Source organism: Hyaloscypha bicolor, assembly GCF_002865645.1.
Source record: "Hyaloscypha bicolor E unplaced genomic scaffold K444scaffold_17, whole genome shotgun sequence".
NCBI classification, from domain to species: Eukaryota; Fungi; Ascomycota; class Leotiomycetes; order Helotiales; family Hyaloscyphaceae; genus Hyaloscypha; species Hyaloscypha bicolor.
The window spans coordinates 1,618,923-1,637,694 of record NW_020194519.1 but is presented as its reverse complement, the minus strand read 5'-3'; the positions used below and the strand labels follow the sequence as shown (position 1 = coordinate 1,637,694).

At 47.9% G+C, this 18,772-nt stretch overlaps 10 protein-coding genes across 10 annotated transcripts; 4 read left to right on the top strand and 6 right to left on the bottom strand.

Moving 5' to 3' along the window:
* Window positions 1-227: 227 nt before the first annotated feature.
* On the bottom strand, window positions 228-1,582 carry K444DRAFT_660169 (uncharacterized protein). Its single transcript, XM_024886429.1, has 2 exons — window positions 1,247-1,582; window positions 228-1,191 (listed from the first exon to the last, which is right to left on the bottom strand). The coding sequence occupies exons 1-2, from the start codon at window positions 1,344-1,346 to the stop codon at window positions 485-487; spliced, it is 807 nt and encodes a 268-aa protein (XP_024741907.1). The 5' UTR covers window positions 1,347-1,582; the 3' UTR covers window positions 228-484.
* A 541-nt stretch (window positions 1,583-2,123) lies between these two features.
* On the bottom strand, window positions 2,124-3,868 carry K444DRAFT_608682 (putative TfdA family taurine dioxygenase). Its single transcript, XM_024879435.1, has 6 exons — window positions 3,352-3,868; window positions 3,202-3,302; window positions 3,049-3,145; window positions 2,825-2,998; window positions 2,510-2,717; window positions 2,124-2,448 (listed from the first exon to the last, which is right to left on the bottom strand). Exons 1-6 carry the CDS (start codon window positions 3,723-3,725, stop codon window positions 2,326-2,328), a joined length of 1,077 nt encoding a protein of 358 aa, XP_024741906.1. The 5' UTR covers window positions 3,726-3,868; the 3' UTR covers window positions 2,124-2,325.
* Window positions 3,869-4,227: 359 nt separating this feature from the next.
* Window positions 4,228-6,606, top strand: K444DRAFT_554449 (general substrate transporter). Its single transcript, XM_024876652.1, has 7 exons — window positions 4,228-4,587; window positions 4,636-4,669; window positions 4,718-4,781; window positions 4,831-5,026; window positions 5,078-5,557; window positions 5,610-5,900; window positions 5,949-6,606. The coding sequence occupies exons 1-7, from the start codon at window positions 4,485-4,487 to the stop codon at window positions 6,389-6,391; spliced, it is 1,611 nt and encodes a 536-aa protein (XP_024741905.1). The 5' UTR covers window positions 4,228-4,484; the 3' UTR covers window positions 6,392-6,606.
* Window positions 6,607-7,589: 983 nt separating this feature from the next.
* Window positions 7,590-8,435, bottom strand: K444DRAFT_520475 (carbonic anhydrase; the record flags this gene model as incomplete). Its single annotated transcript, XM_024874048.1, has 6 exons — window positions 7,590-7,740; window positions 7,824-7,941; window positions 7,987-8,106; window positions 8,166-8,222; window positions 8,275-8,351; window positions 8,401-8,435. The coding sequence occupies 6 exons, from the start codon at window positions 8,433-8,435 to the stop codon at window positions 7,590-7,592; spliced, it is 558 nt and encodes a 185-aa protein (XP_024741904.1).
* A 767-nt stretch (window positions 8,436-9,202) lies between these two features.
* On the bottom strand, window positions 9,203-10,777 carry K444DRAFT_519682 (uncharacterized protein; the record flags this gene model as incomplete). Its single annotated transcript, XM_024873980.1, has 4 exons — window positions 9,203-9,877; window positions 9,931-10,065; window positions 10,118-10,418; window positions 10,473-10,777. The coding sequence occupies 4 exons, from the start codon at window positions 10,775-10,777 to the stop codon at window positions 9,203-9,205; spliced, it is 1,416 nt and encodes a 471-aa protein (XP_024741903.1).
* Window positions 10,778-11,147: 370 nt separating this feature from the next.
* Window positions 11,148-12,363, bottom strand: K444DRAFT_210619 (uncharacterized protein). Its single transcript, XM_024871080.1, has one exon. The coding sequence runs from the start codon at window positions 12,204-12,206 to the stop codon at window positions 11,499-11,501; it is 708 nt and encodes a 235-aa protein (XP_024741902.1). The 5' UTR covers window positions 12,207-12,363; the 3' UTR covers window positions 11,148-11,498.
* Window positions 12,364-12,397: 34 nt separating this feature from the next.
* Window positions 12,398-13,372, top strand: K444DRAFT_640700 (2-dehydropantoate 2-reductase; the record flags this gene model as incomplete). The annotated part of the gene is made up of 1 exon (XM_024884521.1): window positions 12,398-13,372. The coding sequence occupies one exon, from the start codon at window positions 12,398-12,400 to the stop codon at window positions 13,370-13,372; it is 975 nt and encodes a 324-aa protein (XP_024741901.1).
* Window positions 13,373-13,535: 163 nt separating this feature from the next.
* On the bottom strand, window positions 13,536-14,801 carry K444DRAFT_519624 (GroES-like protein; the record flags this gene model as incomplete). The annotated part of the gene is made up of 4 exons (XM_024873969.1): window positions 13,536-13,727; window positions 13,784-14,350; window positions 14,403-14,486; window positions 14,553-14,801. 4 exons carry the CDS (start codon window positions 14,799-14,801, stop codon window positions 13,536-13,538), a joined length of 1,092 nt encoding a protein of 363 aa, XP_024741900.1.
* Window positions 14,802-15,236: 435 nt separating this feature from the next.
* K444DRAFT_519530 (uncharacterized protein) lies at window positions 15,237-17,263 on the top strand (the record flags this gene model as incomplete). The annotated part of the gene is made up of 2 exons (XM_024873962.1): window positions 15,237-15,786; window positions 15,840-17,263. 2 exons carry the CDS (start codon window positions 15,237-15,239, stop codon window positions 17,261-17,263), a joined length of 1,974 nt encoding a protein of 657 aa, XP_024741899.1.
* Window positions 17,264-17,699: 436 nt separating this feature from the next.
* K444DRAFT_625610 (dienelactone hydrolase family protein) lies at window positions 17,700-18,630 on the top strand (the record flags this gene model as incomplete). Its single annotated transcript, XM_024882546.1, has 5 exons — window positions 17,700-17,787; window positions 17,857-18,047; window positions 18,141-18,173; window positions 18,253-18,370; window positions 18,428-18,630. The coding sequence occupies 5 exons, from the start codon at window positions 17,700-17,702 to the stop codon at window positions 18,628-18,630; spliced, it is 633 nt and encodes a 210-aa protein (XP_024741898.1).
* Window positions 18,631-18,772: the final 142 nt, after the last annotated feature.

Sequence of the window (18,772 nt, the reverse complement as noted above, 5' to 3'; positions counted from 1 at the left end):
GTTGTCTAATTGTTGGGAAAAGGGTCTGAATAGATATAGAAATGGAAATTCAATGGCTTTGCAAAATGGCAAACCAAAGTCGGCCACGTCACTTGACAAGTGCGACACAACTATCAATCATAATCTGTATTAATGCGTGCAAATGCAAATAAATTGCTCGAATGAGTTATCAACTTCTTTAGAAGCGATCTGGAACATATGACAGAGTGTTTGAAATTGGATTCGGTGCTCGATTCGCACTGGAGCGAAATGGGGCAAGCTCATAATATGAACGCCTCACTATTGCAGGTGCAGCCAAACCGCTCAATGAGTAATCGAAGTGATATTCGCCATTTGCTTGTCCTTCCCGCTTCCATATGCTTTAAAATCTCGTGAAAACAAACCCCCTATCATGCGCCTTCGACATGCATATTCCGCCTTCCTTGCAACCCTGCACCGAAAACCAAAAGAGGAGTCACATTGAACAGGACTGGCAAACCAGTGATCAATAGGTAACCAAAATTATCTTCCCCATTCCCTCGTCTCTGCCGCTCTCAAACGGCCCCACCACCTTCTCAAAAACAAACCCTCCAACATCCGCCCTCGAAATTGTATACCCTACAGCCTTCTTGGCAATGCCCCCATTCTCAACATCCCACCTCACTTTGTGCACTCCTTTAGCTTCCCCGTTAGTCAAAAGACTTGGCCTCACCAAAACGTAGCTCCCAATAGGCGCCCGCTCCTCCTTAACCGCCGCAATCGCCATGTCCTCCATGACCTTTTTATCCAGATGCGGTACATGCAATAACGCATAGAGAGGCGCCATAAGAAGTGGTACATCTCTTCCGAACTTACTAATTCCTGTGGTAGATAGCATTGCCAATCCAGGCTTGACGAGGGGTGGACGTGCGCGTAAAGAGTTGAGAATTGTGGAAATGACGTCTTGGCACAGGGTAGGATCTTCTTGCTCCGGCAACCAATGTCCTTTCTTTATGATAGGATAGCAGCCGATGCCTGAGACGATAATGTCGACAGACTTGTTTCCTTTGGTGGGGTCTGAGGGGTTGAGGATGGCGGGGAAGAGAGTTTGGGTTACTGGAACGGGATCTTTGACGTTGCCGACGACGATCGTTAGGCTCTTGGAGATGAGTTCATGCGGTACGGAATGTGAGGTTTCCAGGAGAGTAGTGAGTTTCTCTGCATTCCGGACGACTGATTAGGTTGTTAGCTTGGGATTTGCATTTTCGGGGAGGAGGGGCGGACTTACGAGCTGTGCATGTGTAGCCTGCTTTTAGACATTGTGCCAGACATGGTGCTGTGCTTCCTCCTGTCGCGCCAAAGAAAGCGACGCTCTTGTTCGAAAACATGATGGTTTTTCTCGCGCTATCCTGCTCTTTCCGTATATGATTTCAACTCCCGAATTATTGCAAAGGCTCAACTCGTTCGTCAGATGCAAACAAATATGTGATAAATGTTTCAGTTGCCGGTCGCTTCTTTGTAGAGAGATTTCTGTGAAGTTTAATTGATGTCCTCGATGATAGCCATCTCCAATCCTTATATATCTAATGTTTCTGTAGGTGATCAGCTCGGCGTTGCACTGCGCGAAGCGCGGCAGGAGTGGAGTGGGAACCAATTCTCAAGTGGCTCGGCATCCACGAGCGCGAAAATAACCCGAGAACGCTACAATAGGCTACAATGGGGGACAGTCTCGCCTCCGCATCGGAGAAATGAGCTCCGAATTGTTGAAAGGTGCCAAGCTTGTGGGCTTAAGGCAGCTAGGGGGTTGGGGGCCTAGTGGGAGACTAGTGGATTTGTACTTATCAAGGGGCTTCCCAGCCTTCGATAAGCAGAGAATCAGGGCTTCCATCAACCACCGCATTTTGACACGAATTGGGACATATTTTCTGCTGTGGACGAAAACGAAGCGAGTGAGATCTTTTCACTTGATGATAGCACGGAAGTGGCATGCAGTATTGAAGGAAGCGTTGCGCTAGTGCAGACTGGTGTAAGAGTGCTCGATGATCGTGCCCACATGATCTCGATCATTTAGAGTTTTCAGTAAGTCAAGCATTGCAACGATCATGACAACCAGGTCACTTGGTTTGTTGCCTCATATTTGTGCGAGACTTTTCGTTTTCTATGGTCTCAAGTTGAGCAGCTTGACTTGGACTTAGAAATCTGGAAGTGATGTTTCAGGTGCCTACTTATTCCCATCCCACATTTGCCACAGAGAGCCCCCCTTTACCGTTTGTAAGCTGTTAACTCTGAACCATCAATCAACAAGTCAACTCAAATTGAGATTTTATCCCATAACTAAACACTAAAACGGACATTCATCAAGCTCATTCAAATAGAAATCCCTAAAGCCTCCCTCCTCGACGTAGAAGCCGGATCCAAATACGGTTTCTCCCCAATAGAACTCGCACGAATACCAGTCCTCACCGCACCAGGCACCAAATGCGTATCGGGCTATCAATCAAAGTCAGTATATCCCTCTTCTCCCCTTGAAACCAGAAAATGGAATACATACAGTGGCAGCATGCCAAACACACGAATTATTCCAAATCGCCGCCGCACCGGTCGTCCAATGCATCCTCGCAATACAATCGTGATTATGCGTAATTAGACGCATGATATAATCACGGATCATCTTCTCTTCGTAGTCATACAAACCATTGATTCGCGTGACGTGCAATCCGACGCCAGCGAAGATGGATTTCCAGCCTGTTTGACGGTTTCTAGGTGGGGGGGTCAGCTGTTGCTTCATACCGGTTAATCGCGGAGAACTGAGATAACGTATTAAGAGGATATCGAGAGGAAGGTGAAAGGGTTTCTGGGCACGTACGTGCGAACGACGGGGTGGGAGGGAGCGAAGTTGTCGCTGACGTTCTGGGGCGAGCCGCGGGGAGACATCACTTCGTAGTTTCCAGCTGTGCAGGCGGATTTAAAGACTGGTTGAGCACAGGTTGCTGTCAGACCGTCGAGGAATTCTCGCATTGGTGGTGAGATGCGGTCATAACTAAGGTAAGATAAGTTTGACGATTTTCATATGAAGTGTCGGAGGCTTACATCTCATAGCCGGAGCACCAGAGTGTATCTCCTCCGTCAGGTGGAGTCTCTTGCATCATGAGGCAGCTGAAGTCAGAGGGACATTCTTCAAAGGTTGCTGATTTGATTGCAGTTAGTTGATGGTGGCCCATTTGACAAGCGGAAGACACTCACCGTCGCTATGCCATTCTCTCGAAAGATCCTTCGGCTGATTCGTCGTTCTTCCAGGCACAGTTTTATACAGAGCTTTAGCAGCTTCCGAATTAATCACATAACTAAGCCTGGTCAGTAATTTGGTATATATTTGTAAAGCAATGTACTCACATATTCTCATCCGTCTCCCCATTCCCCATCGGGATATTCCCCGGGTCACGATAAAGCGGATGAACATGCAACCCATTCTCCTTCGGCCTACCACTCAACCTCCCCACCTCATCCGTAAACCGCTTCAACTCATCAACACTCAGCTCACTCTGATCCTTCCTGAAAAATACGACGCCTCTTTCACTAATCACAACAGCCAAATCACGGAGCTGCTGTTCGGCATTGTTGGCCTGTAGGATGTCTTTTATTTTCGCGGTGGTGTACTCACGGCCGATGATGGGTGTTACTTCAACATATGAGAGGTGGTCGAGGGACCCAGAGTATTTCATGGGCTCGTAAATGAGTTTGGAGACGTCAGGGTCGGCGGCAATCATTTTGGTTTGATAGATGTGATGTTTAAGGTACTTTAAGTGGTGACTTCAGATGTCAAGTGTTCAACTGGTGGCTTGAAGAAGGATACGAAGAGTAACCTGAGCATGTCACAATGGAGCGTGTTTATATGCACACGGAATGGCACTTCCACCGAACTCTCTCGGCAGGTGTGATTTGACATCTGCCGAAATCCATGGTCGTAGACAACTGTCTCTTCCTCCCCGACGTACTCTCGTGCCATGCGGCCATCCCCCTTCCCCAAAGTTTTGATAAAAAGGAAGGAGCTTTGGAGGAGCTTCCCCTTGGCACCTAATTGATAGGCTTGGCCAGCGCTTCGAATTTAATTGATCGTTGCCGCCTTCCCGAGTGGCGCTGGAGTTTCCCCAATTGCGGTAATTTAATGTGTGGGGTCGGGGTAGCTCGGGTAGCTCTGACCCCGTAACTGAGACATTTCGTCCCGTGCGGATCTCTACTTCCTCCTTATCTCAAGTCAAAGACTACGGAGTCCTTTGATAGCTATTTTAGCTCCACAATCGGCAATTCATACATTGGTTGAACCTCGTTGAAGGCTGACATGCCAAGAATACGATTTTGGGTCTTGACGAGGTTGCCTCCGGGGAGGAAGAATAGGATCTGAGCCAGGGGTCAATATGCGGGGTAAAGCGTATCCTTCCTCGATCCATAAGTAACCTTGTGTCTCCATCCATTCTCCACTGCACATCGATATTTTGAGAAGAGAAGAACAACGAACAGCTATCAAGATGCGAACGGCGGTTTCAGCTAATCCCCTCCAGCTTGATGTTAGAAGTCATAGGAAATGTCTCATCATTTGCTTCTTTCTCACGATGGGGACCTTTCAGTATGGTGAGTATCATATGAGACTTCTTTCAATTTATATTAACTAGTCTGCAGGTCTTGACTATGCACTTGTCGGAGGATTTCTCTCGTCAGTATTGCTATTTCCATGTTGAAGTCCTCAGCTGAAAGTTTGAAGCATGCCTGGATTCCTCAAAGTCTATGGCTACTACTCGCCAACTCTCAAGAAGTGGAACATTGATGTACGTGCCCTGCCAAACAAGATCGAACTATATTAACATGCGTTATTAGCCAACCGTTCAACAATTGATATCTTCCTTGATGACAATTGGAACTTTCGTGTCTTCATTGCTAGTTGGGCCGCTCAGCTCCAAATTTGGTCGAAGACACGGACTCTGGTTTGCAGCAGGGTTGAATGCTATCTCAACAGCTATCATGCTCAGTACTACCAGCGTGGCAGCACTTTACGTAGCCCGCCTTATCCTTGGTACGCACATCCGCCCAAGCTCAACTTACTCAGCGTTGACAAATATTTTAGGCGTCTCTGTTGGATGGTTCTTTACCTTCTCCCAGCTCTACGTCCAAGAAGCAGCCCCAGCTCATCTACGCGGAGTCGTCTTTGGTTTTTACCAAGTCATGCTATCTGTTGGATCCATCGTCGGCGCCAGCGTTGACTTCGGAACTCACAACATACTATCCAGACGCTCGTACCAAATTCCACTCTCTATATTCTTCGTTGCTCCAACCATTCAAACAATCATGATCATCTTCTTTCCCGAGAGTCCTCGTTGGCTCATGGTCCAAGGCGAGGAAGAGAAAGCAGAAAAAGCTCTCCGGAGACTTCGAAACGACAACATTGACGAACATGAATTCCAGGCTGAGCTGAATGAGATTCGTGGTTCTACGAGAGATCAGTTGGAGCAGAATAAGAAATGGTTGTTTCTCGAGATGTGGCGTGGGACCAACCTCCGAAGAACACTTCTTTGTCTGTCTGTTGTCTGCTTCCATGCTGCAAATGGTAAGGAATCTCTGGCTTTGAGCATGAAGAAGTGAGCTGATTGGCATGATAGGATCTTCTTGGGTTAACATCTATACCACTTATTTCCTGACCATTGCAGGAGTCGATAACGCTTTTGCCATGTCCGTCATGATCACTTGCATCGGTCTCCTTGGCTGCCTCTTCAGCTTAGCCTTCACACGTTACGTTGACAGACGAGTTGTTATTATAATCGGCTGTAGCGCTTGCGCTCTCTGTCAGTTATTTATGGCAGTAGTCTGGACTGTACATCCGGGATCAAAAGTAGCTGGGAAATGTGTGGTGGCATTCATCTCCCTCTTTACCTTCTTCTATGTCGCATACTGTAAGTCCACGCCCCGCCAAATGCGTATCTTCAACTGACACACCTCAGCACCCACAGCCTGGCTTGTAGGAGGCGAAATCCCCAACAACCAACTCCGCCCTTTCACCTACGGCATTGCAACAGCCCTAAACTTCGTCGGCAACTGGCTTGGAACGTTCACAGCACCATATTTTATCAACCCCGCCAAACTCGGCTGGAGTGCCAAATACGGCTACATTTGGTTTGGCACAAACAGCTTGCTCGTCCTCTTTACCATCTTCTTTCTACCCGAGACAAGGGATAGAACACTTGAGGAGATGCACGAGATGTTCGAGAACAAGGTGCCGACGCATAAGTTCAAGAGCTATGTCTGTACAGGTGTTGAGGACTACGCTGCGCAGGGTGTGGCGAAAGCTGATGTTATGGTGGAGAGGACGCCATTTCAGCTCGAAAAAGAGGAGATGGAGCATGTCGAGGTGAGGGAGAATGAAACTAAGGGACAGCCCAAGTAGGATATTTGACGGAAAAGGCAGCTCGCTATGTAATTCGGCTTGTGCAAGTGGGGATGAGAGCTATGCTTTTTTGAAATTTTATAATTATCATGAAAGTCATAGCTCTGTTGCTCTGGGTGCCGAGAGAGGCATGGGAATATAACCCCCGCACTAGCATGCACTTGGCTCCAGGGGCTGAATTTCAGTATAACCGCGCTAAATGATAGACCCAAGCGCTAATATTTGGGCGTCCGAAGCCTAACTCATGAGTAATGCCATCTCAAGCACATTGATCTCTTATCCCCATAAAACGTAGCTTTCATTTGAATCCGTGAGTCTTTCTTTAGTCCCATTCTATTCTATTCTTCATAATCGACACTTCGCCATCCGTACCGGGTATCTGTTTCGAGCATTCCACATCCGCCACCTTCTTCATCACATCGACAGCGACTTTTTGATATCCTTGGGCCCTTCACCAAGTCACGGACTTTGGGGGCCTTGCTTGCAAGTGTTGCACCCGGTTCGCGTTTTCGCGTTTGAAGCCCTCCTTCGTCTGTGGGCAAGCTCGTTCGACGTTCCTGGTTAGCGTATTGTTCTGACAGTGGATGCCTTCTCAGACATGATGTGGAGGTTGAATCGTCGCTCTGGTTAGGCACTCCTGCTGCTCACTGGTCATATTTAGTTGAAAGCAACTCATGAGGCATGGAGGAGGTAGATTGAGATGACTCTTCTGTGAGGAATCGAAAGGCTGGTTTGAAATTCGGGGATTGAAGTCGTAAATGCTGACGTGAGCTTGAAGATTTGCGCTGCATCAGCCTTATGTCTCCACTTCCTGTCCGCTATAAACCCAGATTTAGAGTGAAATTAACCAAAACGCTGGACTTATCTCTGACGAATAAAGCATATTTCTGTTGGATATTCTATAGAGAGGCTGTGATTGGAACTGTTCATAAGTAACATAAATGTGAGGTCCGTTCCTTCACGGAAAGTGCTGGGCAAAGGTTGATCTACCACGAAGTGCCTGCCCCACAAGGCCCCTGAATTAAGCGAGTTGTGATATCTTTCTTTTCACTTCACTTCAGCAGATGAATTTACTCGAGGAGAGCAAAAATAACCAGTAGCAAGGAGTAACAAATGGGGATGGAGCTATTGTTGACTATCTAAGGGAAGCCCTCTCATATTGACAAAAATCAAACATCTATAGTCACGTGATAACCCTTCACAATGCAGTGCGACCTTCGAGAGGAATTTGAGTCAGCTTGCCCGTCTTGATGTCATAGATGTAACCCTTCGCGTTGTCTATGAGCTCTTGCCTAATAAGAGGCTGGGCGCTCAGAAATCTCAGATCCTCGCGGACACTTTCCTCAAGCCTACCAGCCAAACGAGTTAGTGGATATGTGTTACAGTTGAGGTTCTCCACAGCCTCTGCTAAAGAGCTTACTGGAAAACTTACCTGTCACCAGAACCATACGTTCCAAAATAAAGCCGGTCGATATCGTGCGCATGCTGTGGATTCGAGGCTTTCAAGGTTGCCTTGATAGCTTCGTCGCTGTTGTGCGTGTAGCCGCAGTCTGAGAATATTAGCATGGCCCGCAGTGGAAGTCCTGTTTAAATACCGGTGTGATGAATGATAATAATATTCTTCAACGTCTGCCCTTGGCTGAATGTGTCGAAAAAGACGAGGTCATTGATGTTATTTTTGATTCGACCACCGGCGTTCCGAACGATGATCGCCTCTATCAATCAATGTTAGAAAGGATTCGTAAAAGAAGATTCAGTCCTCGGTTATCCTCACCCGCTGTCTGGATGCCAAGGAATTTCTCAACCGGGACGCGAGGATCGATGCAAGAAACTGTTCGGCATGTCAGTAATGCCAGGTAAGATTGGGACTTGGGTTCCCATACATATCATGTACGGTGGGAGCGGACCAGTAAGCTCGGAGAGATACGGCTGAGGTTTATGTTCAGTTTCCGAGTATTTTCTAGAGACTTGTTAGCATTTGAAGCTCAATGATAGTAAAGGTGATGTACCGGTTTTGCTCAAGTATGTCATCCCAGGTTGCCATTGTGGCGAAGTAAGTAAACTACGTTCTGTAGGTTGAGTGCTGTGTTTGAAGAAGTTGAAAGTCTAGCAAGATTGTTGCAGGTTGATGGTTTGTTGAGCTTGGATTGCAAGAACGCAGAGGAAGGATGCCTCTTATATAACTTTCCGGAACGGCAATATCGGAATTTGCTGTTCTACTTCGCTCACAATTGCTACTCGATTTGTTTCGAATAAGTAGGAATAAAGGTGCAAGGGTCACGGTACTGAGTAGGCTGCTGACAACGGGCATCTCGGATTGAGCGTTGCGGGCACCTTTTCACCAATCAACAAGGCCGGCGATCGAAGTGGCTTCTTGCTCGAACAACAAAGTGCATCCTAAGCATACTGTGGCGTCATGCAAAGGTATGGTAAGCGATTTGCAATCCTACCCAGCAAACTCGAAGTTAAAATAATGTTGACGGGTTCCCTCCAATTTTAATTGCGACCAGCCCGACCGATTGCCTAACCCGGACATTAGTGGCAGCTACCTATTTGGGCAACCAAGCTTCAGACAATACGCCACATTGAGGACGAGATTTTCCGGCCAGGAAAGAATAAGAGTAATTGGGGGGGAAGCGATAATTTCGCTTGGTGGAGCAAAATTTTGAGCAGTGAAGCGGCAGCCTGTTTTAATATCCTGCAAGATCTCACACTCCTTCCAAAGGAAATGGCAATTGAAAGAGGAAATATTTACTTGAGTTTTCATTCCTTTTTGGTGACTGAAACGTTCATAACTTTATTTATCCATCATCACGTATTCGTATCACAACAAGCGACTCCGTCACAGCACTTCCTCGCCAGAGCTGTAAAGAACTTTTCCAGCCTCCAAATCTCCACAATCTTCCCGCTGTCCAGCACATCCTCAAAGTATGAGTGCGTAGAAATCGCAGCATCTGCTATCCTTGATTTTTGTTCGAAAAAAAATTCTGCTCGTCGATTATGTGCCAACGACCCTTGCACGGTCTTGAGCTCCAGGGCCAGGTTTTGGACTTCCTCCTCAAGTAGACTACGATCATTCGGAGCAATCGAGCATAACAGCCGGCTCAGGATGATGTGTATGACAATTGAAACTCCAAGTAGCTCGTACCGCTTGCCAAAGTCTAGAGGATCTTCTCGAGAGCGTTCCTCGGCGTGTATCAGAGCAGTGTTAAATTTTCGGCGCCAGGTAACAATTTTGGAGCGGGCGACACGAAGGTCAGCAGCAATAGTTTCAAAGTCTTCAAGCTGAAGCATGTCCTGCATAAACACTGCATGATTAGTTCTCTTAGCAAGTCCTGAGACTCGAGGCTTCAACATCATCAGGTCGATGCCTAGCTTGGATCGATCAGTGAAGGTTTCACTTGGAACATGGGTGGATGCCATGACTTCAAGCCAGGCTGGGTCGTCTAGAAAGCAATATTCGTTGTTGAGAAGGGATTGTGCGCACTATGGGTGTATTTAGTGTCCGTGGCATACAGGAGGGGGAGCGCGATGCTTACTATGGGGTATGAGAGAGAGATGAAAAGGCTTTTATCGAATTCTGACGTGAATCTTGATGGGCCACGAAGTTGGATGAGCCGGGATGCCCCAGCGATATGCTGACTCCATGGCATTCCATTTGGCGAATTCAGAAGCTTGCAGTCAGTCAGTGGATGGTTCAGCACGTGGCTCGGGCGAAATGCTTACCTCAAAAATTGATAGGACTGCGGTTGCACATAGAACTTCGGTGCTGTACCGAGTTTTGGGATCCTTTACCGCGGACTGGAGGCTGTGTAGTGCATTCGAATAATTCGAAAGGATTGTCTCCGGTCTTGAGCTGTGGCATGGTACTAGCTTGGAATGAGCGCTCGTGATCAGGCAGCGAAAAGCGTCGTCGAGGGCTAAAGTGTGCCCAAAATGTGACGGTATATAGGAGAAATACGATCTTTGGCGACATAGCAGCACACCTGGCAATGGACTAGGCTCCGATGAAAGTACTATTGCGGCTCTGTTGAGCCTATAGTAAGCAAATAGTATCAGGAAAGCCAGGATCGGAACTAACATGGTTCCAATGTGGATGGAGGCTAATGCAGATAGATCCATTGGATCAAGTCCACGGTCTCTGACCAGCAATTCTAATCCAGAAAGAGGCATTGGGGGCAAAGGATGCCCTAGATCGGAATCGCATCGTGTGGGACATTTGGACTGGTTCGTGGGCGGGCTCGAGGAGCGACTTGACCTGTGACGCGGGGCACTAACACGGCCCCGCATGGCTTGTTTTCGGATCTTGGTCCGAGTCTCGTTGCTAAATCGCTCAGTTGGATCCTGCATAACAAACTCGAAGCCGCTCTGCTTTGAATCCGTCATCTTGGCGATGTTCGGTGACTCGGAATTACGGCGAAATCAAGTCTTGAACCACTTTCCCAAAATTGCAAACGGTAAGGTTACTCGATGCTAGCTTCAAAGGCGATCGCAGTGGTTAAATGTATGAGCATGTCAGTTCCGAAGGCTTTGCTGTATCGTCTTAAGAAACGGAGATCAGCCGGAGACATTGAGAAAGGGGCTGATGACAAACCCACCCTGACGTCAGCGAGTCGAGAGGTGCATGAAGGCCTTCCCTATTGCAGCAATGTCGCGAGTTTTAGCGAGCTACCAATTTCCAAATAGAGCTGTTGGACCGGAAAACCAATGGCCGCTTATGGCGGGTACTCCCGAACATCTGCATACAAGGAGCAAATAGAAGCGGCTATTGGACCGAACAAATGATTTCCAATAACGTCGATATTGCTCGAGACCTCTTGATGTGTAAAATTAAATCTAGAATTCCAATTTCAAATCGACGCAACTTCAAAAGATCTTTTGATTAAATTTTCACCAAGTGAACCTTTTGAACGAAAGCCCAAGGGCAGTTTGAATTCTTCTCACTAAATTTCAGAACGATCCCCTGACAAATATAACTTCCCACTTACCAAGAACATCGACTTCGAGAACAATGCAATAGAATGCCTTCCGGTTCCTGTTATTGTGGCCAGGCCAAGATCTTTTGCACGAACACCAGTGTGACCCTTGGAGACGCACAAGGTATGTTTTAGATTAGTAAATTATGATGGGCCATGTCGAAGAGCAATATTCTAAGTAGCGATTGTAGGTGCTGGTTTGTGCCCAAAGGGTTCCAAGGCGGGTTCCTTTTTACACATATACTCATCCCAAAAGCTGACAAGCAGCTTTCAGATTGCGGAAATGAACATCGTTCCGAGAAAATGCTCAAGGACTCAACATGTGGCAGCCGAGAAAACATTTCGTTGAGCGGGACGGCTTCGGCCTTCACGTCTGAGAACTCGCGGCCTAATTCGAGGAAGCTCTCTTTCGGGAAATCCCAGGGTGCATCCGGATTTTCTCTCAAGCTCTCATGAATATCCGCAGCGGCTACCAGACTACCAAGCTCTTGATCAGGAAGGTATATCTCTATCTCCTGGATGTGACGCGTCATCCAGGGCCATTCGATGAGTCCATCTGCAATGCTCCGGTAACTTCTCCATGGTCGTATGGCAAGTTTGCCTTGTGTGACAAAGCCGTCTAGGCTACCAACATACATCCTTGACTTGAAGACGTTGAAAAGCCCTTCAGCAGCTATGTACCGCCAGGTTCGGGGAGTGAATCGCAGATTCGCTGCATCCTTTCCAGGTAAGAAAGCGATGGAAGGAAGCTTGGCATTCGGATGGAGTCTGGAGATGAAGTCATGGCTTTGGGGCGCCATTGGAGGGAGTTCTGCATATATATCAGTGATCTCATCCATAAGAATATTTGAGAGGCAAGTATCAGGGTTCACCGAAGGTCGTAGATGTTTGAGATGAATTTGGAGAAGTAGACGCGTCTGAGCAAGAGACGCGACTGGGAGTGCCCACAGCGTGGTCACGTGCACAGCCCACTTTCGTGCCAGCCCAGCGAAGATCGGTCAACGACCACCATTGTTCGAAGTGGCACAGAATGGCTCCAAGGATCCTGATATTCGGCACAGGATCTATTGGCACAGTCTACGCATATCTCCTTTCCAGAGCTGTACCGGCCTCCAACATCTTCACAGTCTGCCGTTCGAATTTCGAGGTTACCTCGAAAGACGGCTTCACGATACATTCCTCTCTATGGGGCGAGAACCTGAACGTTCGACCTGTTGTGATCCGCTCCGTAGATGAGGCAGTGGCCTTTGATGCTAGCTCTCCCTTCGACTACGTTTTAGTCTGCTCCAAAGCATTGCCAACGATCCCGTCGACGGCCGATCTGATCAAGCCGGCGGTCTCTTCAAACACCACCATTGTGCTAATACAGAATGGAATTGCCACCGAGGAACCATACTCCAAACTTTTCCCCGACAACCCGTTGCTGAGCACTGTGGTATATCTTCCAGCTACCCAAATTGGGCCAGGAATTGTTCAGCACAAGGAAGTCGAGCTGCTTCACATGGGCTCTTACCCTGCATCGTCAAACACTGAATCTGCTTCGCGATTTGCGAGCCTTCTTAACGCAGGTGGTGCAACAACGAAAGTTCACGAAGATGTCCAATTCGAGCGCTGGTCAAAACTGTTGGTCAACGCTTCCTGGAACCCCATCTGCGCTCTCTCCCGCTCGCGGGATGTGCAAGTCTTGAAGTCGGGACCTGATGCAAAGGACTTTGTTCGAGACGTAATGCTCGAAATCGCGGCTGTCGCAAATGCATGTGGCTACCTCGGTATTGATACTGCCTTGGTAGATTATCAACTCGGAAGGGCTGCCGTTCGTGAGCTTCCTGGCGTGGAACCCAGCATGATGGCTGATTCCCTTGCCGGGAGAAACATGGAAGTTGAGGCTATTGTGGGAAATGTAATCAAGATTGCCAGAGCGCATGACGTGAAGACGCCAATGCTGCGGACGATTCATGTACTGGCAACTGCCTTGAACTGTAGCTTCGGCTACGGTACCGCATGATTCTATGAAAAGTAGAAGGATTTTAAGCATAGAAACTGCGAAGTTGGTCCTCCGGCTCCTCCAGTGGATGGTCAAAATTGGGATATCTGGGTGCAAAAGCAATACACAACATTCTACTTGTCCCGCAGGTACAATTGTTCTCCTCCATCATGACATCTTCAGATCAATTACTCGAGACACGCCAGACCAGCCGCTCAGCACTGACTTCCTTTCTGCGGAGCATATCCAATGCGTTCTGTCCCCGTTCCAGCAGTGTTTCTCCTTCGACAATCTTTTGCTTGTTCGGCTTAATTACACCGTCCGCAAGCAGGGTAGGTACGATAGTAGGCTGAAGGTATTCGCGAAAGAACTCATTCTAGTAAGTAGCTGTCAGTCACCTGGTGCTCCCGCTTCCAAAATCATGCAACTTACTTCCTTGTAGAAATGTGTTCTCACGCCTCTCGTATCTACTCCCTCCGCCCATGGAGCATGCGGTTCCACATCCATTGCATACTCTGGTGCGTCCTCTTCCGTGGCGTCTTTCAAGACCACTGGCAAAAGTACTGCGACTCTTGTGCCTTTCTGGGCGATTTTGGCAATTTGTGCGAGGCTTCCAGACTTGGATCCGATGCAATCAAATACGAAAGGTATAGCTGGAACCTGCTTTTCGGCGGCTTCAATAATCTGCTTTGATACATCTGGGTCGCGATAGTCAAAGGTATGAGCTGCCCCTAGTGAGCGAAGATAGGCATGATTTGCGGGCGAGGCTGTTGTCAGCAAGTTTTTATACCCCCAGTGACTCAATATCTGCAATTCATACTGTCCACAAGATGAAGTACCTCCCCAGATAAGAACGGGTATGTTGGCATGAGGTGGCGGTGGCGCCTGGGAGCATGGCCAGGCGAGGGGAATTGACAAGCCCGTCGTCATTCCATGGAAAATTGTCACGACGTTGTTTGGCAAGGTTACAGCTTCTTGGAGACTGAAACCCGAGGGAAGCTGGACACATGTCAGTTCAACTGAGATCCTCTCCGCACATGTGTCGAATTACCTTGCCAAGAGATGTCTCCAAGACTGTCACAAACTCCTGCTGGGCCTTACACTTCGCTTCCTCAAAGCAGAAACCAAATACCTTCTCTGGGATCAGTGTTGTACTACGGTAGCACCTTGAGGTGCTTTCTCAGGATTGGGTCTCGCTTACTTGATCACCAAGAGCCAGATTCCGAACCATTGGACCAACTTCTACCACTGTCCCAGCAACACCACTGCCTAGAATTTGTGGGTATTTGACAATGAGGCCACCGTCATTTTGATGCAGATCCAGGGGTGTTGATGCTGTCCATTCCACTCTGACTCTGACCTCGCGGGTAACAGGTTGAACCGTGGGGACTTCAATAATCTCCAGTGGTGCTCGAACCGCAACAGTAACTATGGCTTTATGAGTCGACATTCTGAATTCCCAAGGGTTTATGGGGAATTCAAGGGGAATAACAAGACTTTACATTATCACCCATATTTATAACCTATGGTGTGCAGGTAGGTCTAGGAGAGAGATTCATTGAAAAGCTGACACCTGGATCAATGAGGTTAGCTCCCGAACCCAATTCTCGGATAAGCCGAACTTTATTACAAATTCTCTCCCAAAACCAGGAAGGACCGACTCCTTGTCATCGCTCGGATATCCCGAACTCATACCATCATTCCTTTCCCTTGTGTATCCGTCTCCCTCTGGCATCTTCCATCCTCTTTTCCTGAAAATCCGAAGACCAGACCCGACCTTACTCGGGTCGCCAAACAGTCTTCCGGGATCACAGGGGGGAGGCGAGAATGAGTTCACCACAAGCACGCTTGCGAGCTCGGACTCCACAGGCGTGTGAAAGATGGCATGTCCGGGTCCAGAAGTGTCAAGTCAATTACTGATATAGTTGGTAGCCGCCGGAGCAAAACGAAATGCACGGGTGATCGACCGCAGTGCCGGAGTTGCTTGAAACGCAACGTGACCTGTTACTGGGCCCAAATCACTGCACCGAATACTTTCAGTGCTCTCACTCCTCTCCAGGCACAGGAACCTCCGAAGAGAAGTGAGAGGGAGCCAAGATTTCAAAGTCATTCAGCAGTGCAGGATACTAATTCTCTAGCCGAGACTCCTCTTGTCCTCCCAGAGCCTCGTCAACTTCAACGTCTGTTTGATATTTTCTTTGCTCGACACCATGAGGCAGAATTCTGTTCCTTTTTCCACAAGCCTTCCTTGGATATTCCAACTCTGCGTGGTCGATCTCCACTTCTGGTTGCTTCTGTGCTCAGTCTCAGCGCTTTGTACCTTTCAGCCGACGAAGTCGCTGCGGACTTCGGATTAGAGACGCCCTGTGCATTGTCGGACCACTACTCTCGTCTCGCTAAGATTTATGCCTACAACCTCTTCGATGAGCCCTCGAGTAAGTGACGCTTTGTTCTACAGTTCATCTTGCTGTGCTAACGCACCTCTCAGTCAACACTATCCAAGCCTATTTGATGCTTGCTATACGTGAGCTTATGATATGGTCAAATATCAAAGCCTATATGTATGCCGGGACTGCACTTAGAATGGCTCAGGCATTGTACCTCAATGTCGAAGCACACCAACATTACTCTCCCCGCCAGAAAGAAATCCGAAGAAGAACATTTTGGGCCTGCTTTGTTGTGGACAGACTGATTTCATATTCATGCAACAAGCCGTTCATGTTATCTTCCAAGTCAGCTCAAGTTCAACTTCCATGTCCTGAGAATGTCTTCGCATTTGATGAGGTCTACACGGGGCCTTTGGTTAAAGATCTTCCCCTCCACGCAAATCAGGTTTCCCAACTTGGGATTATGCCCTTCTTCATTGCAGTGGTGCAGCTTTGGGGAGACGTCGCCCTATTACACGTATCGGGAGGAAGAAGACGTTCTAAATATGGTCCTCATATCCCAGAAAGCAAGTTCTACCAATATGGGAAAGCGATTGAAGACTTCTCGTCGAGCTTTCCTCCATCCCTGAGCTGGTCCGCTCAAAACTATAAGCTCCATCAAGTCACAGGACAGGCACAAGCCTATGTTAACCTGAACTTTTTGCTGCATCACTCGAAGTGCGTGATGCACCAAGAATACCTCCCCCAGCTCGATTCGCAATACTCCCTCGGGTCTGAAATGGATTATGCGACGACTTACGATGCCGCGGGCATATCTTTGGACTACTGCGACGATACGATCATCAAGCCATGCATGTTTTCTGTCAACACCATCACAGACATGGCCCTAACTCTCAACGCTGGTTCGGATAAAGACCGGGAGCTGCTTCAGTCGATTTTTGCAGCAAATGCAATTCTCACAGCTTCTGCTGTCCAACTTTGGGTTCTGTATACACAAACCTGTGATGCGTGTCCGAAGCACGAAGCACTCGCCAAGGCCGAGAATTTGCGCCAAGTCATCAAGTCCTGGCAACCGCAGTGGCGAGTTGCTACCGCCTGGGTTGAGACTCTTGAGATGTTGTACAAGCTGTACGTGTACTCATACGGTAAAGTCGTTGAATCAGATCTGGATTGCTGGGATATGGGAACCAACAATATCAATGATAGCCCCGAAGTGTCCGGAGAGGTCATAGACGAGAGTGGACATTACCCAATCACATCCGATGCAAATGACATGCCGGATCCGTCTGCAGTGTGTCAACGGCTCTATGACAAGATTCGAAGTATACTGGTCAATCCACTCCTTGCTACGGATGTCAAAAAGCGAAATCTGAGATATTTTTCAAGGACGTTGTGGCAGCATATGTGGATCTTTGGGCCGACAGAAGGCTTTAGTGGCAATTTCTTGAGCTTAGAAAACATAATGGGGGAACCTGGATCAGGGCTGTTAAACATGTCACCCCTGGACAGGAATATGGATATCTGAGGCATCTTTTGTTCACTGTTGTTTGCCAACGCTGCTATGTGGTGAACATGCTGCCTTTTACTACTTATTCATTCTAATCAGATGCTCACCCGAGAGCGGACTGTATCGCCTCGCGATTTACTGTACGTTAAGCCGACCTATCGGTCGCGTCAACTGTACCGTGTCTGACTCTCATCGCATTCTAGAGAAGGGGTAAGCTGTGTGGACTTAAAAAGTTAATAATCTGTCGGCATTTATTAAGAGTTCTAGAGGCTCACAAGCATCTCGGGTTTTCCGAGGCGTTTTTCGGAGGTTCACCGAAACCAAACACGAAGTGTAGAACCAAAGGGAAGATGAGTAATGCAATGAGAGTATATATGTACAAAGCATATGTCCTTCAAGCTCAACTCGATTAAACCAACAGTTCTTCGAATGTTTTCCTTCAGTCTCCTTCGAAATGGCTTCCCTACTACCCAGAGAGTGCTGCACTACAGGAATTGAGCATGACGGAACTCCAAACGGGACCATCGAAAATATCGAAAACGGTGAGTGCCCGTTCCCTCGCCCAATTACCCTCTTCTTGTCTAGTGGAAAATACTCATACATCTATCTAGTACCAACATATTTCGCTCATCCCGCTAGTCCTAATGGCAACGCAATCCTCATATTCAGCGATGTCTTTGGTCCGATCTACCAAAACATCCAGCTTATGGCAGACGACTTCGCCGCGCAAGGTTACGTAACCGTGGTTCCCGATCTCTTCAAGGGCGATCCTCTGAGCCCGGAACCGTTTTATACTGGCAAAGTTGACTTGCCTTAATGGCCTACCCGTCATGACACGATAAACGTGGATCCAATTGCTGATGTTGTTATCAATCATCTGAAAAACACTTTGAAGGTGAAGAAGTTGGGTTATTGCTTCGGTGCTAAGGTTAGTACCTTCAATTTTTATCGTAAAGACCTGTTCTCCAGTATAAGAGACGACTGATAAATTGGCTTCTGTCTTGTAGCACGTAGTCGGCAATTTGAAAAATGACCGCCTTGATGCTGGCTACGTAGCCCATCCCTCATTCGTCACCTCCGATGAGCTCTCAGCTCTCAGCAAGCCCTTGTTCATCGGCGCAGCTGGTAAGGTCTCCCCTCAATCTCTCAACCACGCCGGCAACAAAACTTACACATCTATAGAAATTGACACCATCTTCACTTCCGAGAAGCGTTCCGAGTCTGAGAAGATCCTCGCTGATCTCAAGGCCCCGTACCAGATTAATCTTTATGGGGCAGTGTCACATGGCTTCGCGCTCAGGGGAGATTTATCGATCAAGGAAGTGAAGTTTGCAATGGATCGGGCTTTTGAGCAGGCTGTCACTTGGTTTAAGTATTGGCTTTAAGCAGACTTCAAGGAAGGAGGTCGAGATGCTGAGTTTATGGAATTCGGACTGTCTTGGACTCAAAAGACGGCTGTCACTCGATCTCACTTAAGAAAGGTGGTGGGCCTGAACAGTTTTTATTCCTTCAACCCAATAGTGATCG

Excerpts from the sequence above, each read along its gene's own strand:
- K444DRAFT_660169 (XM_024886429.1), bottom strand. The coding sequence starts at position 1,346 with ATGTTTTCGAACAAGAGCGTCGCTTTCTTTGGCGCGACAGGAGGAAGC. Across the intron at positions 1,192-1,246 it reads AGGCTACACATGCACAGCTC|TCGTCCGGAATGCAGAGAAA; the intron begins GTAAGTCCGCCC and ends CAACCTAATCAG.
- K444DRAFT_608682 (XM_024879435.1), bottom strand. The coding sequence starts at position 3,725 with ATGATTGCCGCCGACCCTGACGTCTCCAAACTCATTTACGAGCCCATG. Across the intron at positions 2,999-3,048 it reads TGGTGCTCCGGCTATGAGAT|TTATGACCGCATCTCACCAC; the intron begins GTAAGCCTCCGA and ends ATCTTACCTTAG. Across the intron at positions 2,449-2,509 it reads GTGTTTGGCATGCTGCCACT|CCCGATACGCATTTGGTGCC; the intron begins GTATGTATTCCA and ends TTTGATTGATAG.
- K444DRAFT_554449 (XM_024876652.1), top strand. The coding sequence starts at position 4,485 with ATGCGAACGGCGGTTTCAGCTAATCCCCTCCAGCTTGATGTTAGAAGT. Across the intron at positions 4,782-4,830 it reads TCAAGAAGTGGAACATTGAT|CCAACCGTTCAACAATTGAT; the intron begins GTACGTGCCCTG and ends ATGCGTTATTAG. Across the intron at positions 5,027-5,077 it reads CGTAGCCCGCCTTATCCTTG|GCGTCTCTGTTGGATGGTTC; the intron begins GTACGCACATCC and ends CAAATATTTTAG.
- K444DRAFT_210619 (XM_024871080.1), bottom strand. The coding sequence starts at position 12,206 with ATGGATGAGATCACTGATATATATGCAGAACTCCCTCCAATGGCGCCC.